Source organism: Motacilla alba, chromosome 9, assembly GCF_015832195.1.
Source record: "Motacilla alba alba isolate MOTALB_02 chromosome 9, Motacilla_alba_V1.0_pri, whole genome shotgun sequence".
NCBI classification, from domain to species: Eukaryota; Metazoa; Chordata; class Aves; order Passeriformes; family Motacillidae; genus Motacilla; species Motacilla alba.
The window spans coordinates 24,934,310-24,949,445 of record NC_052024.1 but is presented as its reverse complement, the minus strand read 5'-3'; the positions used below and the strand labels follow the sequence as shown (position 1 = coordinate 24,949,445).

The window sequence follows — 15,136 nt, the reverse complement described above, 5'->3', positions numbered from 1 at the left end:
CTTTACCCTTTCCCTGCCAGGGTGCTCAGTCTCTTCCACGACACAGGAGTAATTAGGAAACATGATGATTGCCTTTGCTGCCTTACAGACACAGCAGTGACAGGATAACCTTGGCCCAGCAGTAATTAAACTGGCCTGACTTCTCCCTGCACAGTTGAGTGCTCCTGAGGCTGTGCACCCCCTCCAGCGCCGGGCACGGCTGGAGCCATCTCCTGTCCCCAGTGCAGCCCCGGGATGTCACAGAGGCAGCCTTGCCTGGCTGCCTCTGGCAGTCTGCTAGGATATGTTGCCATTTCAACTGCAATCTCAGGCCCAGATTTCAGAGTTTGTTTCCGTTTCTGCTGTGTCACTCGCCATTAACAGTGTTAATAAATGTTATTTGTTAAATTAAAAAGTAAATCATTTATTAAAAATGGATATTCTGGAAGATCAGTGTATGTTTGTCATCTTGGAAGCAGGAGATTGTGAGATCAGTCTGGTGGAAGGCATTTTGCTGTGTAACTTAAAGAGAGTTGCCACCTTGGTGATACTTAAAAATGAAGCCAGAGTGATCCTAAAAACACCTTCCTGCTCCTGGCTCTGGTTGCAGGGCAGAACTCTCCAGCTGTGTGGTCTGAAGGGAGCTGTGAGCCCGGGCACGAGCAGCTTAAAATACATCCTGCAATCACCAGCAGCTTAAAGTGCATGCCACAGTGTAAAGCAGAAGGCTGAACAGGGCTTGAGAGGTGTCACTGGGAGCTGCTCAGGGCACAGTGACCATTCAGCCACTGCTCTGGGCCACCTGAGGAGCGGCCAGAGCAGGGGACAGGGGGGTCACTGCCCCTTCTCTGGCAGCTCCAGGGCACGGGGGTGCAGCCAGAGTCCTGCCTGCCAGGTCACTGCACATTCCTGTGCATTCCCTGGGCTCTGCAGCAGTGAGGAGAGGAGAGGAGAGGAGGAGAGAGAGGAGAGGAGAGGAGAGGAGAGGAGAGGAGAGGAGAGGAGAGGAGAGGAGAGGAGAGGAGAGGAGAGGAGAGGAGAGGAGAGGAGAGGAGAGGAGAGGAGAGGAGAGGAGAGGCTCTGTCACCTCCCACTGTCCGTCTGCCTGGACGGCTCCACAAGGACAGCAGGGCCTGGTCCCTGGTCCCTGCACTGGGGACTGCAGGCATCAGGCAGGGTGAGTTTGAAGCATCTCTCTTGATGTGAGAAGAGCAGGGACAGGACCATGAAAGGCCTGAGTCAGAAGGCAGAAGGGTTTCAGGAGCTGTGAGTTAGAGCTGAGGAAGGCTGTCCTGGCCGTGCTGCGGGGCCAGCAGGGTCCCAGCACAGCTGCACCCGCTGCCCTGTCCCTGAGGCCTGGTTCCAACGGATCACTGTGCTGTTGTGTGGTTTGATTGTGCTGACAGTTACATGCCACTGTGCCCGTAATAACAATTTTTCTTCTTTGTTCAATGAAATTTCTAATTACACGTGTGATGGGTTGTTTTAATTCTTTTCCCTTTCCAAATCCACCTTCCTGTTGCAATGCATGATGAGCAGGCTCAATATTGTGCATGACACCCGCTACAAGTGTTGGTAGGTGCCAGCTTTGTTTCTTGATTATCTTAAACCTGTGGTGCAGCTCACAGACCCTCAAAATCCACTGCTAGATTTAACGTAGAGCCCTCGTGCCAGTCCATCTCCCCTGCACTAACACCTGTCAATTAAATGTGATCGTTTTATTTAATTGACATGGACACGTAGATGTTAATTTTGTACAGCAGTTTTTAATTGCACATTGTTCCTTGGTGGATTTTGACTGGACTATGAGTTCCAGTGTTTAGAAACTATCTCGTGTTAACTAAAGACTGTATCTTACCATAGCCGTGTAGCTGTATTCTGTCCTTCTACAAGATTAATTTCTGTTAGCAGTAAATATTTGGGTTGAATTTCTAAAGGACAAAAATTTGTAAATGTAAGGGCGTTGAAAAAAACTCTCCTGTTGTTTTTCATATTGAAATGGTTAAGCTTGTTTGTGTCGATTTTCTTGATTTGATGGTAACAAGCATTTTCCCCTTTTTTTTCTCTTTCGTCTCCCTCCCCTCGCTCCTGGAATGCTGTCCTGCTTTGCACTGTGGTTGCATGTCACGCGCTGGCAATGATGTCTCGGGCTTTCTGCTGTGGTAAACCATGCTCAATGACCTCCCACGTGTCGCTCTGGTCCCATACTGCTACACTCTTCTGTATGTTTGCTTATTTGATTTTCCTTCCGAAAGTTCCCATGGTGCACGGTGCTACGCCAGCCACTGTGTCTGCAGCAACAACATCTGCCACAAGTGTTCCCTTCGCTGCAACAGCCACAGCCAACCAGGTTTGCTAATTTACAGCTTTGTTCCTTACAGACAACTCGAAATCGGTGCTTTAATGAGCATGGGGGTTTGGATCTGACCTCTTGTTGGCCTACACATTCTCTCAGAGAGCTGCAGCACAGCCTAATCAGCCCTCAGCTGTGCTCCAAAGGTGCTGCAGTTCCATTTCTGATGCTAAAAATAATTGACAATAGAGTTTCTGACTCAGTCTTGACATTTATGGGCCGTGCTGCTTATTTCTGTTCTCAGGGATGCAAAGAGCGAGGGATAACACACAAGCCCATGATTTATTTCCGTTTCTGTGGAGCCAGCAGCTCCTTTCAGTGCAGAACTCGGGGAAAGCCAGGGGAGTCTTTGTGCAGAGGGGTTGCAGGTTCTTACAGTCTGAGTTTAGCAGTCCAAACATGTTCTGACTCTCCTCTTCCAAGCGTAAAACAAAACCCAGTGAGCACGGGCCGCACAGAAACTTCCTTGAAGCCTTTGTTGCCCCTTGTGATTCTCCTTGGAATGGCCCATTGCTTTCAGCAGGGCTCAGATAAGAAAATGCCCATTAGAGTCTGGGCTTATTTCCCAGTAGCCACCCCAGTCATTGCCGTGTTTGGATGTATTTCAGGAATATGAGAGTAAAGCTTTACCACGTAAGTGATTAGAAGTCCTCCCAGGAAAGCCAGAGCCAATGCTCTAAAGATGAGTCCCTGGGCCAGAGGAGTGGCTGGAGCTGCACCTGAGCACAGGACGCTGGCAGAAAAGCAGATTTCTGTACAACACCTGCCTGAAAGTGCAACAATAAAAACGTTTTAAAGAGCCTCCTGTTCCTCTTCTGAAAGCTAATTATTTTTTGAGATTTGCTGGGCAGTTAGTTGTCCATGCCAGGAAGCCATCAGTTCTGCAGGTCTTGCTTCCAGCTCAGTGGGATCACACGTGTGCCCCTCAGAAAAGGGAGCTCTGGGTTCTCCTCAGCGTTGTGCAGGTGTGCTCCTGTGCAGGTAAATGTCAATGTCAAGGCAGGCTTACCTGATGCACTCGTCTCCTGGCTCAGGGCAGGTGGCTCCTGGGGACACCCGGAGCTGCAGAGAGCCCCGGGGCCTTTGGCTTCGAGCCTTTGCACCTTTACCTGTTGAGCACTGCCATTTTGTGCTGCCCCAGCTGTACATCCCTCGTTAACCTGTCTGCTTCCTCATCTCTCAAAAATACAATTCCCAAACGGCATCATTGCAGTGACACCTAGGCCTGCACATCCTGAGCCTCCAAAGGGACCCGGATACTGTAGAATGCCAAAACCAGGCGGGTTAGGCTGCTCAGCAGCTAGCACCTTCTCTTGAGAAATGTTTGCTGAATGAACAGCTCACTCAGGGCTTTCAACTTGGCCTAAGAATTTGTGTTTTGAAAAGCTAGTCCATAGGTGGGGCTACCTCTGCATATGTGCCACCTCAGCAAGCAACCTCCTGTATGCCCAGAGTCTCTTAATATTGTAGTTTATTGCCCCAGACAGTCACTTTCAGCGTGTCTCTGTATCCTGTGCATGTCCTGAGGGTTGTGAGAACAAGACAAGCCACAGAAAAAGTCATTATTTTTAAATCCTCTCTCTGTTGGTAACCATGCACTTCCCAGGGAGATGACAGGAAAAACCTTGTGCTGTAGGATCTGGTCATTTCATGCCTTTCCTCCCCAGAGCCTCATAACCCCCTTAGTGCAGTTCTGCAGCCAAACCTCCATATATACATATATGCCCATATATGTATATGCCATGTGAGCAATGCTGAAGGTATTTAATGCCACCCAATGCCGTGTGCCTGCATGCCAAAGGCTAAAGATGTGGCCCTCCATCTGCCCGGGCTGCTGTGGAAGGTCCTTGGTCTGTTCGACAGCCCTGCCCCTGATGCTGCTCCAGCCGGGTGCCGCAGCCTGTCCTGCAGCAGCAGGAAAACATGGTATGAGAAGCTTCATTCTGCTCCAAGCCCATTCCTGTGCAGTTGGCAATGCTGTGATGTGTGAGCTGCCAGGGGAGGAGAGGGCACACGGGTGGAAAAACAGCAGCAGGACCTGCCAGTGAGCTAGTTGAGCAGAACCTCCGCTCTCTGCTGGGCAGATGCACAGGCCAGCCTCGGTGCCCGTCAGGAAGAAGGGTCTTTCCGAGTGCCGCTGCCGCTGGGGATTGTGCAAATCCCCGTTGTGCCCCAGGCCCAGCGCAGGTGCTGTGCCTCCCCGGGCGCTGCGGTGCCGCCGTGAGCGGAGTCGCTGTCGGGGGCTCTGCTGCCAGGGGCTCCCCGAAACCCCGGCCTGCTGAACGGGAAGCCGGGCAGATGGGCGCTTGAGCCGCGAGCTCAGTGCTGTCTGTGCAGCCCGGCCCTCTGGGGTGGATGCCCTGCTGGGGGAGGCTGGGCTGTGCTCCGCGCGGTGCCGCAGCTGCTGCGGGAAGGGCAGGGCTCTTCCCAGCCGGCATTTCCACCTGCCGTGACAACCGAGCTCAGGGCATCGTAGGCTGGCATCCAAAACCCAGGACTGTGACAGCAGCGAGCACTTCACAAAATCACACTGAAACGAGGCCGCTGTAGAATTCATCATCTGAGACACTGAAAGCACAGAATTTTGTGTAGGCCAACAAAAAGGGCTATTTTCAATTACTGCACTGCATGACTTGTAGATGTTAACTTCTCCTATTTCCTGAACAACCAGTAATACTTATTTATATTTGTCCAGTAGTACTTAACCCAGTGTTTTCCAGTTACAAGTTGCTATTGTAGCACTTCAGTTGACTTTAACTGATAGTTAAATATAAAATCCACCGACTCACAGCTGATCCTCCCTTTCCTGATGTTCTGTAGCAAATGCTGTGCCTCTGGGTGGGCTCATTGCACCTGTCACTCACTGTTTACCTTTCTTACCTGTAGATACCCATAATATCTGCCGAACATCTGACTAGCCACAAGTATGTTACACAGATGTAGACATTTGGCCATCAAACAGTAAGTTCCCAATGTGTTGTTGCTGTATTTTTCCTTGCTCTTACGGGTGCAGTTTGTTGCTGTAAGGGACAGAATGTTTTTATCTTCTTTCTAAGAAAACCAGTAAGCTCTGGGGGCAGAGGCTCTGACCCCCCTGAGGGGCCATTCCTCTCTGAGGGGAGATCCCACGGGTCCCAGTGGCCACATCACCTGTTAGTTTGCACGTGCCCACCCAGCGAAATCAGGGTTCACAGAGGTTTATGTTCTGCCTGTGCTGGCCTCAGCACTGGCCCGAGCTGAGGGCAGACTTGGGGGGAAGATGATTCCATCAGGTTCTCTTCAGGAAGAATGGCTTTTAAATCTCAAAATTTGGAACCCCAGCATTTCCTGGGTTTGGAAACTCATAATTCTCCTGTTGTTGTGAAATTCCCCTCCTGCAGCCATCCCGTCCCAGGATGGCTCCTCTTTTGTGTTACCTTCCTCTCTCCTGTGCTCCATTCCTGTTTTTATTGACTTCCTTGGCCATAAGGGAATTATTTCTGGGGGTGAGGATGATTGACCCTTTGGCCACAGGGGGTTTGTAATCAGGGCTGCTCCTTTCAGTTGAGCATAGAGGCTGTTGAACTGCTGGAGGGATGCAGGGAGGGTGGGTGGCACGGGCTGGGCTGGATGGAACGCCTCAGGCGGGATGGGATTGCTTCTGCTGCCGGAGGGCTCCTGCAGGGACACCGGTGCGTCTGACCCCCAGAACACTCTGTGCTCTTCCCTTCCCAGATGGCATCGGCGGCGGAGAGGCCGGATTGGGGTGGGAAGAGGCCGAGCTCATTAGCCATAGTGTATGTAAATACTGCCCAGCAGCACTGGGAACCCCTCAGCAGTGACATCACACATTGCATGTTAACGAGACGAAGCGAGAGCGTGGGACTCCACTGCACACTGTTGCCTATCTACTTTGTACATTGAATCGATATTTGTGCTGAGGTGATTTATTGTCCAGGCCCGCAGCATCGGCCGCCTTGCCCGGGCGATGCCCTGGGGCTGCTCCCCGCGTCGCCCGGAAAGACCCACGATGCTGTAACCAGAAATCTATTATGTATTGGTACGTCTGTAGACCAAGATATAATTTTTTAAAGTAAGTTTATTTCTTTCAAGGTTTACAAATAACAAAGGTGCACCTTGTATTTAAAATTGCCATTATAGACGAGAGCGTGCATGCACAGTAATTTTTTGTTTAAGAGTAATATTTTTAATGTAATAGATTGTAAGAAACGAGAAGAGAGGAATCTGACAGAGATGAATGTGCCAAGCAAAACCACAACTGTGTATATTTTAAAGCACATCAATGGCTTTAAGTACCACGTTGTTAAGGATTCTCATGAAGTGCCATAGACTGTACATCCATCGGAGTATTATTTCCGCAGTGTTATTTTCAGAACCACGTTTTCACTGACTCGATGAGTACTGATCAGTCAAAGGGCACCATTCTGTTTCAAACCAAAGCTGTCTCAGAAATGGCCAATTGCTGCTCACAGCCGGTGGGCAGCACCAGAGAGATGCTCCAGCTGTGCATAACCCTTATGGACAGCATTATCTATCAACTCTCCCAAGGCGGTGTGTGTCATATTTATGCGTAGTTACTGTAAAGGTGATCTGCAAAGGGAAAAGCCATTTCTGAGACACAGTAACAAATGTTTGAGGAACTTCTTTTGCTCTATTTATAGCCTCTGTCTCGAGTCACAAGGACTATAAATGTTTTGCAGAGATGGGTTTCACTTTAATTCATCAAGTCCCGCATCCGCGGCGACTCTAAACAAAGACGCAGAAGCACTGACAGCAGATGCATGACAAACCAAAATAGGACAAATGAGACGTTAATTAGTGTAGAAATTGGGTGGGTTAATACTCGGGTGAGTTTTATATGTGATTTTTTTTTTGTTCAGATTAACTGCTTATAGCCTTAGAAAGCCTTTACAAAATAAAAACAAACAAATAGATGTGCATTCAAGTTCTAAGAATGGATTCATCCAAAGGAATTCCTTTTGTGGTTTGGATGTTGCAGCCAGTAAAGGATATTTTTGCTCTGTTCAGCCAGGGGCTGCCTGGGGCCAGGCCCCGGGCGGGCAGGGAGGGAGAGGCGCGGGTTCGCTTGTAGAACTCGCCATACTCCGAGTTTACCGCGAGTTTTTATGCTTGAGAGAGATGCTTTATAGATAAGAATGATGTGTTGATTTTCCTGATTGTACTGTACATCTATTAAAGCCTTAGATTATTACATTACGGGTTAAAACCCATACCAATGTAATTTCAATCGTGTTAAGAAAGTATAGGTGACTTCACATGTTATTGTAGTGACTTACCATAGAGAATTTACTTATTTTTTTCTTGTTAAAAGTGTAGTTTTTATTTCTTACATTTATTAGCTCGTTTTCATTTTCTATTACCAGTTGATACCATTTCAGTTCATAGAATTTTGTTTTATTAGAGTTTACTGATGACTTTTTCAAAATACAAAAAAAAAAAAAAAGTAGTTTTCTTCATAACATACTCAGTTTGGAATCTATATGTAGTGTCTTATGAGTATTCGTATTATTGTTAACTAAATGATTTCTATTTTACTGATCTAATACGACAATGTAAGAATGTCAGTCATTGTTAGTTCTTGTCTAGTTTTCATTCAAAGAACAAAGATCTTTTATATGGATATCTTATAATTATATAATCATTGCTAAGTAAGAAGTTAAGTTGTTGCTATAGCAACAATCCTGGCAGACAATTGAGTAATATTTTGATGATTTATTTTGTTTGTAATTAGTTATTATGAGGAAAAAAAATCTAGTTCCTAGATATTAGAATAAAATTTATTTTCTACTGTATCCATTTCAAATGTTAAAATATTGTTTAAATATTTTTTGAAATCCCTGAATATCAGGCCTTGTTATAAATAAGCTGCATAATCAATAGATCAAGGGACTTTTTGTTGATAATCCAAATACTCAAAGTTTACGTAACAAGAATTCTAGTGTGTGTGTGCAAACTCTTGAGGGTTGATTATGCTGCAGTTGGGACGTCGAGAGCGAAGGTTGACTTTTTGCACTTCTGTATATAGTCAAAAAAGAGAGAAACCTGTATAATAGTAAGATCTTATTTTGAATAAAAATGTCTATAATTACAAGGAGTTTTGTTAAGGCTAAATAAAATGACAGGCTGAACAAAATTGCTTGCAAAAGTGGCACAGAGTTAGCACTCCATCCCCCTTCCAAAAAGTTGCTTTGCTTTATGTGGACAGCTTGTAGTTTGCCAGGATTTTTTCAGCTGGAAAGATCTGCCATCCTTCCGAGATCTCATGACTGACAGAAGCTCCACTGGGTCAAATCTGCCTGAAAATCATTAAGAAACAAAAAAAAGGAAAAAAAAAAAAAAAAAAAAGAAAAAAAAAGCAGGTACTTCAGCCCATCCAGGGAATCATGGCTCAGATATTCCGTACATTATTCAAAATCTACTGCATGTTTAAAGTATCAAAATATATTAAAGATATATGCTATTCAAACCAGTTTCTGACAATTTCAGTGGTTTCTTGTTCACAAAAAAAGATTCTTCAAAACGAATACTGACATTCACAGAGTTCAGCCATGGCCAGGCAAAGGCACAGCGCCCGTAGCTGTAGGGTAGGGGATTGTGTTCTCGCTGCGGCGCTCCTGTTCTTTTAGCAGGTGAGAACAGCCCGGGAGATCTTCCCGGGCACGGCCAGCCTCGCAGGAGCCGCTCATGCTGTGCGTGCCAGAGCTGGAGCAGGCGTGGGGCTGGGAGCTGACACCAATCAGTGATTAATTACCCAACGAGCTGCGCTCGGCAGCCCGGGTCATCTGCTGGAAGGACGGGCGCGCTCGGGTTTGCTCTTACGTAACCACAGACTTACTTTGCTTGTAGTTGCTCCAGTTACGTACTCTGTCCTGGGCTGCAATTTGGGTTTATGCTTATTTTATTATTACTGCTATAGTTGACCTTGCTGTATGGAAAAAATAAAGTGAAATTGCCCTAATAAAAGTTCTCTTTCTCAATTATCTTTTCCTCTACCAGGCTCAAAGCGGCTCCACTGCGTTACGTGGGCTCGAACGTGTCTGAGCACTTGTGGCACTGCCCACAGTTTATTTGGTGCCGGGGCTTTCGTGCACCAGCCCCCCAGCACCTTCCATCCACAGGACGTGGATCAAAGTGCCACCTGTTGAGATACTCCTGTTAGATCCTGGGGGTAAATGCAAAGCGCCGGGACCTCTGGATCAGCCCCCGCTGCTTTACCCTCCTGTGGCAGCACCTCTGAGGTTCAGGGACTCTCTGGGACCCCCAGGCCCTCCCTGCAGGGAATGGGGCGCAGGGAGTGAGGGGAGTGGGGAATGGGGGCTGGATCCTCGGGGAGTTGGAGAGCAGGGAGCTGGGGGTGCAGGGAATTCAGAGTGAAGGCAGTGAGCATGGGAGCAGGGGAGCATGGAACTGGGGGGCAAGGAGTGGGGAGCAGAAGCCTGGAGGTGCAGGGGAAGGGGCCCAGGGAATAAAGGGAGCTGGGAAGGGAGCTGAGCGCAGCCGGTGGGGTGCAGCCGGGCAGCGGCTGACATTAGAGGGAGCTCTGTTGCCACGGGTTGCAGTTCCTCCGTCCGTTTCCCACAAATCACTGGTAATCACAATTTCTGGTCACAACATCGCAACTTTAGTCGATTGAAGGGAACGCCTCAGGGCAGTTGTTTCCCCGGGGGATTCCGGGTGTCTCCTGTGACCCCCAGCACAAGCTGGCCTTTCCCATGCAGGTCCATTGGCCCCGTTTCCCAGCTCAGCACACCCGGACACCCCATTCCTGCTGGCCGAGCGCCCAGTGCCCTGCGCTGCCTTTGTCCCGTGCTCAGGATGGCACCAGCGTTCCGTTTATCCCCACATTTATCTGCCAAGGGAAAACAACGTGTCGAGCAGCGCGGTGTTCGGAACCGGCAAAGGGAGCCCAGCTCGATTTCCTCTGCAGCTTGGGCAGTGGCTGCGGTGGCTGCCGGGCTCCGTCCCGGGGCTGCCCCAGCCCTGCGGGACCCTCGGCCGGGTCTGTCCTGCGGCGGCTCGGGAGGGCGAGGGGGGCAGCAGCTCTGCCCCGGGGCTGCCGCTGCAGGGCGGCTTCAGCAGCGGAGCCGCGAGAAGGAGCTGCTGCCAGAGCGGCTCGGGATGCTGCGGCTGTGACACCGCTCGGGGATGTGCCACCTCGCTGTCCCTGCCACCCCTCGGGGATGTGTCACCTCGCTGTCCCTGCCACCCCCCGGCATGTGTCACCTCACTGTCCCTGCCACCCCTCGGGGATGAGCACCTCGCCGTCCCTGCCACCCCTCGGGGATGAGCACCTCGCCGTCCCTGCCACCCCCCTGGCATGTGTCACCTCACTGTCCCTGCCACCCCTCGGGGATGAGCACCTCGCTGTCCCTGCCACCCCCCGGCATGTGGCACCTCGCTGTCCCTGCCACCCCTCGGGGATGTGTCACCTCGCTGGCCAGGGCCAGGACCACGGCAACCACGGGAGCAGCAATGACAACTGGATCAGTTGTGAAAAGCAAAATAATGGAATTTTGTTCCAAGGATCTCCTGTGTCTGCAGCTGGGAGGCTTTTCTGAGCTGGGGGAGGATTCTGGGCCTTCGGAGAGGGAGGAACAGGAACCTGGGGAAGAGTTCGAACCACCTCTGCACCCTGGGCAGGAAATGGTTGCAGGAAGAAGGAAGCAGAATAATTCTGAGGGTGTTTTCGCTTTCAGATATTAATTCTAATTTTTTTAAGAGCGCGTTTCCTGCCCGGAGCCCCACGGCCGTGGAGGGTCCCTTCCCTCCCGCTCCCAGCCCTCCCTCCGATGCCGGCCCTCGCCCTGCCCGCCTCGGCTGCCCTGCCCGCCCGGCCGGGGCTCATTTAGCCCCGGGCGCTTCGGGGCCGGCTGTGCCCGCGGGGTGGCAGCGCCGCCGCAGCCGGGGCTGCTGCAGGGACCCCGCGACACGGGGCGGCCAAGGGGTCTGGCTGCGGCCGCCGCGCCCGTGGCACCGGCACCGTAAGCAGAGGGGGAAACACGCTCGGAGTGTCACTTACGGCTCTGCCAGCTGCTGCTGGCCCCAGCTCCTCAGCGCGTGGATTCTGGTGCAGAAAGGAAAATGATGTGAACAGATCGGTGCTGCATGAAACCCAGTTCTGAACATCTGTGCTGAAGTGAAAACTTCATCCTAAAATAGATGCACAGATAGAGAGGAAAGAGGAGCAGCTCACAGGAGAGAGCTGGAGGGAATTCACAAAATCCAACTTGCCCTATAAAACTTCTGGGGGATCTCTGAGCCTGTACCAACACTCCCTCTGGAGGGCCCCCCTGCCCACCTGTATCGACCTCTCCCCCTGTCCAGTATCAGTCACTTTGTGTCTGTTCTCCAGAACGCCTCCACGCTGCTTGGAGGACGTGTGTCTCTGCTGTGAGATGCACACCCTGGGTCTGGGCTGCCCTTTCATGGGGTTCATCCATGTCACTTCCCTTTGGAGGAGCCTCCTGTGGCCTGGCAGTGATGGACCCCTCCCCAGTGAGCCTGCTGAGCCCCCCATTCCCCAGTGAGCCTGCTGAGCCCCCCATTCCCGTGAGCCTGCTGAGCCCCCCATTCCCGTGAGCCTGCTAAGCCCCCCATTCCTGTGAGCCTGCTGAGCCCCCCGTTCCCGTGAGCCTGCTGAGCCCCCCATTCCTGTGAGCCTGCTGAGCCCCCCATTCCCGTGAGCCTGCTGAGCCCCCCATTCCTGTGAGCCTGCTGAGCCCCCCATTCCCGTGAGCCTGCTGAGCCCCCCATTCCCCTGTGAGCCTGCTGAGCCCCCCGTTCCTGTGAGCCTGCTGAGCCCCCTGTTCCTGTGAGCCTGCTGAGACCCCCGTTCCCCTGTGAGCCTGCTGAGCCCCCCATTCCCCTGTGAGCCTGCTGAGCCCCCCGTTCCTGTGAGCCTGCTGAGCCCCCCATTCCCGTGAGCCTGCTGAGCCCCCCATTCCTGTGAGCCTGCTGAGCCCCCTGTTCCTGTGAGCCTGCTGAGACCCCCGTTCCCCTGTGAGCCTGCTGAGCCCCCCATTCCCCTGTGAGCCTGCTGAGCCCCCCGTTCCTGTGAGCTCCTGTCCATGCCAGGCCCCTTCCCGGCCATGCCGATGTCACCAGGGCAGGCTGGGGCTGGAGGGTGCTGCTGGCTGGGGCAGCTCTGGCCCCAGTACCTGGCCAGGACTCAGGTGCCAAGCCCAGCCCAGCGCCCTGGTAACTCCCTGCCCTCGGCAGTGGTTCAGGCCAGGGCTCAGGCCAGAGCCGAGCCTGGAGCGCCAATTCCCTGCCAGGGTGAGGGGCGGGTCGCCCCAGGGTCGCTCCCTGCTGCCTCTGGGTACCCCCGTGCGGGGTCTGTGCCTTCTGACTCACCAGCAGGTGCATTGAGCAATCTTGTGTTTCCCAATCTGTTTTCCCGCTCAGGAATTCAGTCATCACGTTGCTTCCAGGGCAGCAGAAACGGAATCCAGCTGCGAGTTCCCACAGGCGGCCGTGCCGCTCGGCAGGTGCCGGCAGAACCCCTCCTTTCCACAGGAAAGGGGACAGGGCTGTGTCCAGCGCCCACTGCTGAGCCCCGCGGGGCTGCCACCCGCTCCCCTGGGTGCCATCCCGCAGCCCGAGCCGCCCCTGGGCTCCGGCAGCCCTGGGGGCTCGCAGGGTGAGCAGGGCAGCTGGGGCCGAGAGCCCCCGTGAGCTGGGGCAGCGCTGGCCCCTCCTGTGGGGCACAGGGATCAGACAGGGTGGGACGGGATGGGATCGCGCCCTGAAACGCCCTAAACATGCAGGGGCAGGGCAACGACCCACGGGCAGCAGCCGGTGTTGGAGACTGCCAGAGCCCTGCTCTGTTTGACGCGCTCCTCCCGCGCCATTCCACGTTCACCGCTGCGCCGAGGCCCTTCCCTGCTCCCGGATATTTCCTGGCATTTTGCGCTTCCCCCTGCGGCAGCAGCGGGCAGCGCTCCCCTCCCTGGCACCCGCCAGCCCCAGCCCCGGGCAGTGCCACCCCGTGTCCCTCCGGCCTGCAGCCAGCCGCACACACAGCAGGGAAGGGACAGACTTCCAACCCTTTTTCTTTCCCTCCCTCCTTTTCTCCCCACAGTCCTGGGCTGTGATGCTGCAGTTTGAAGGTTCCCACTCAGAACAGATGGGCAGCATTTTCTGGTGCTTGGTTTGTGAATCCTTTCCCCGTGCAGAGGATACCAATGATCACACAAACCAAACTGCTGCTTTCCAAGGGGCACCAGCTCAGGCTCCTGCAGGCCAGGAGTGGTGAGGGGCCTGGCAGCCCGTCCAAGTGTGCTGTGACAGTACTCTTGGGCAAACAGAATTCTGTATTAACCTTGTAAACCCTCCCATCCTCCCCTTCTGAGCCGCAGCCTCATTGCGGGGAGAAATCTGTTAAACCCAGCACACGATTTCTGTCAGCCCTGCTTGCAGTGGGGGCAGGAAGAAACGTGCCAGCGGCTCCGTGTCTCCTCTTGCCTGGGGAGCAGGTCCCGTGCCAAGCCGGGAATGCCTTCGGCAGAGCCGCTGCCTGCCGAGCGCGCCCGGCGCTGCTCCCAGCTGCTCGGGACGCTGCCGGAGCCGCAGCGGGGCCGAGCCCGCGGGCTGCGGGGGCACGGGGAGCCGCACGCACCGGCAGCTGACTCAGCCCCGCTGCGCCGCTCCGGAGGAGGCCCAGCTGTCTGCTCGCAGGCGTGGAGCGGCTCCAGCCCCCGTGCTCCCTGCCTTCGCTCGGCGTGCTGCCGCCGAGCCCGGAACAGCGAGTGCTGCCCAGGCCGCTCGGGGATGCTGCGGGTGCCGGGGTGCCCCGGGGGGCTGCGCCTCACCGTCTCCCCAAAAACAAGAGGAGAGGAGCATTAAAACCGCAGAGGAGCTGCGACTTTGTCCTGCGGCTTTGCCAGCTGGGGTTTCTGGTGCCTCTTCTCCTCCCGGGCTTGCTCCCAGCTTGGACCGGGTGGTTCCGGTACAGAGGACGCGGGAGGGGGGGCTCTGCTCGGAGCTGTGCTCCGGGCAGAGCTCGGGGCTGGGGAGAGCTGCGGGGTCGCTGCGGCCCCGTCCTCCACCCCACAGCCCAGCGATGCGTTTGGGAGCAGCTGCGGCAGGGCCCGGAGCCAGCGGGGCGCTCCCGCACGGATGCCCCGCACAGGGCTGCGCCCCCGGTCCACTGGTGCTGATCCCGCCATGCCTGAGCCCTCCTGCGGGCACCACCCCGGCCAGGGGCTGTTTCTGCAGGCAGGTTGTTGTCTTTGTGCGTTTGTGCAGGGAAAAAAATACCGGAGATCAGAAAGTGAACATCTCTGCTCTCCTGAGCTTTGGAAGGGGATGGGGATCACCACAGCAGCGTACAATTCATTAAAAATATAATTCTGATGCGCTGTAATTAAAATGAAAATTGTTTGCGAATCGCGCGGGGATTTGCTTTAATTAAATGTTCATTGTCAGGCTCCTGCTGGGTCACAGAGGCCTGGGAGCGAGGGGATCTGTCCCTGCGCAGGGGAGCTGCCCTGGCCGGGGGCAGCGTGGCTGCGGAGCCACCGCCTGCGCCTTGGAACTCGGGGGCAGAGCCCAGCGGCTCGATCTGCTGTGCCTGCAGGCAGCTGTGGAAGTCAGCATCTAAACAACGCCAAAGCAGCCAGCCACAGCAAGGAGAGCGCAGCCAAGCGCGGGGCTGCTCCAGCCGGGCTGCTCCCCCCGGGCTGCCCCAGCCGGGCTGCCCCAGCCGGGCTGCTCCTCCCGGGCTGCTCCTCCCAGGCTGCCCCTCCCGGGCTGCTCCTCCCAGGCTGCCCCAGCCGGGCTGCT

The 15,136-nt window shown here is 53.9% G+C and overlaps 1 protein-coding gene across 21 annotated transcripts in view; it reads left to right on the top strand.

Annotated features, from left to right (window-relative positions):
* The window catches only part of MBNL1 (muscleblind like splicing regulator 1), a 67,386-nt gene extending 58,070 nt beyond the window's left edge, over window positions 1-9,316 (top strand). For 11 of the 21 annotated variants that reach the window (XR_005257937.1, XR_005257932.1, XR_005257936.1 and 8 more), the window contains 5 exons: window positions 1,519-1,554; window positions 2,235-2,329; window positions 4,134-4,258; window positions 5,219-5,293; window positions 6,047-9,316. Coding sequence is in view for 8 of the 21 variants with exons in the window: in XM_038145350.1 (XP_038001278.1) it covers window positions 1,519-1,554; window positions 2,235-2,329; window positions 5,219-5,275 (188 nt within the window). In the remaining 13 variants the exon portion in view is untranslated. The other 10 variants (XR_005257933.1, XR_005257935.1, XM_038145350.1 and 7 more) reach the window with 6 other exon arrangements.
* The last annotated feature ends 5,820 nt before the right edge of the window (window positions 9,317-15,136 follow it).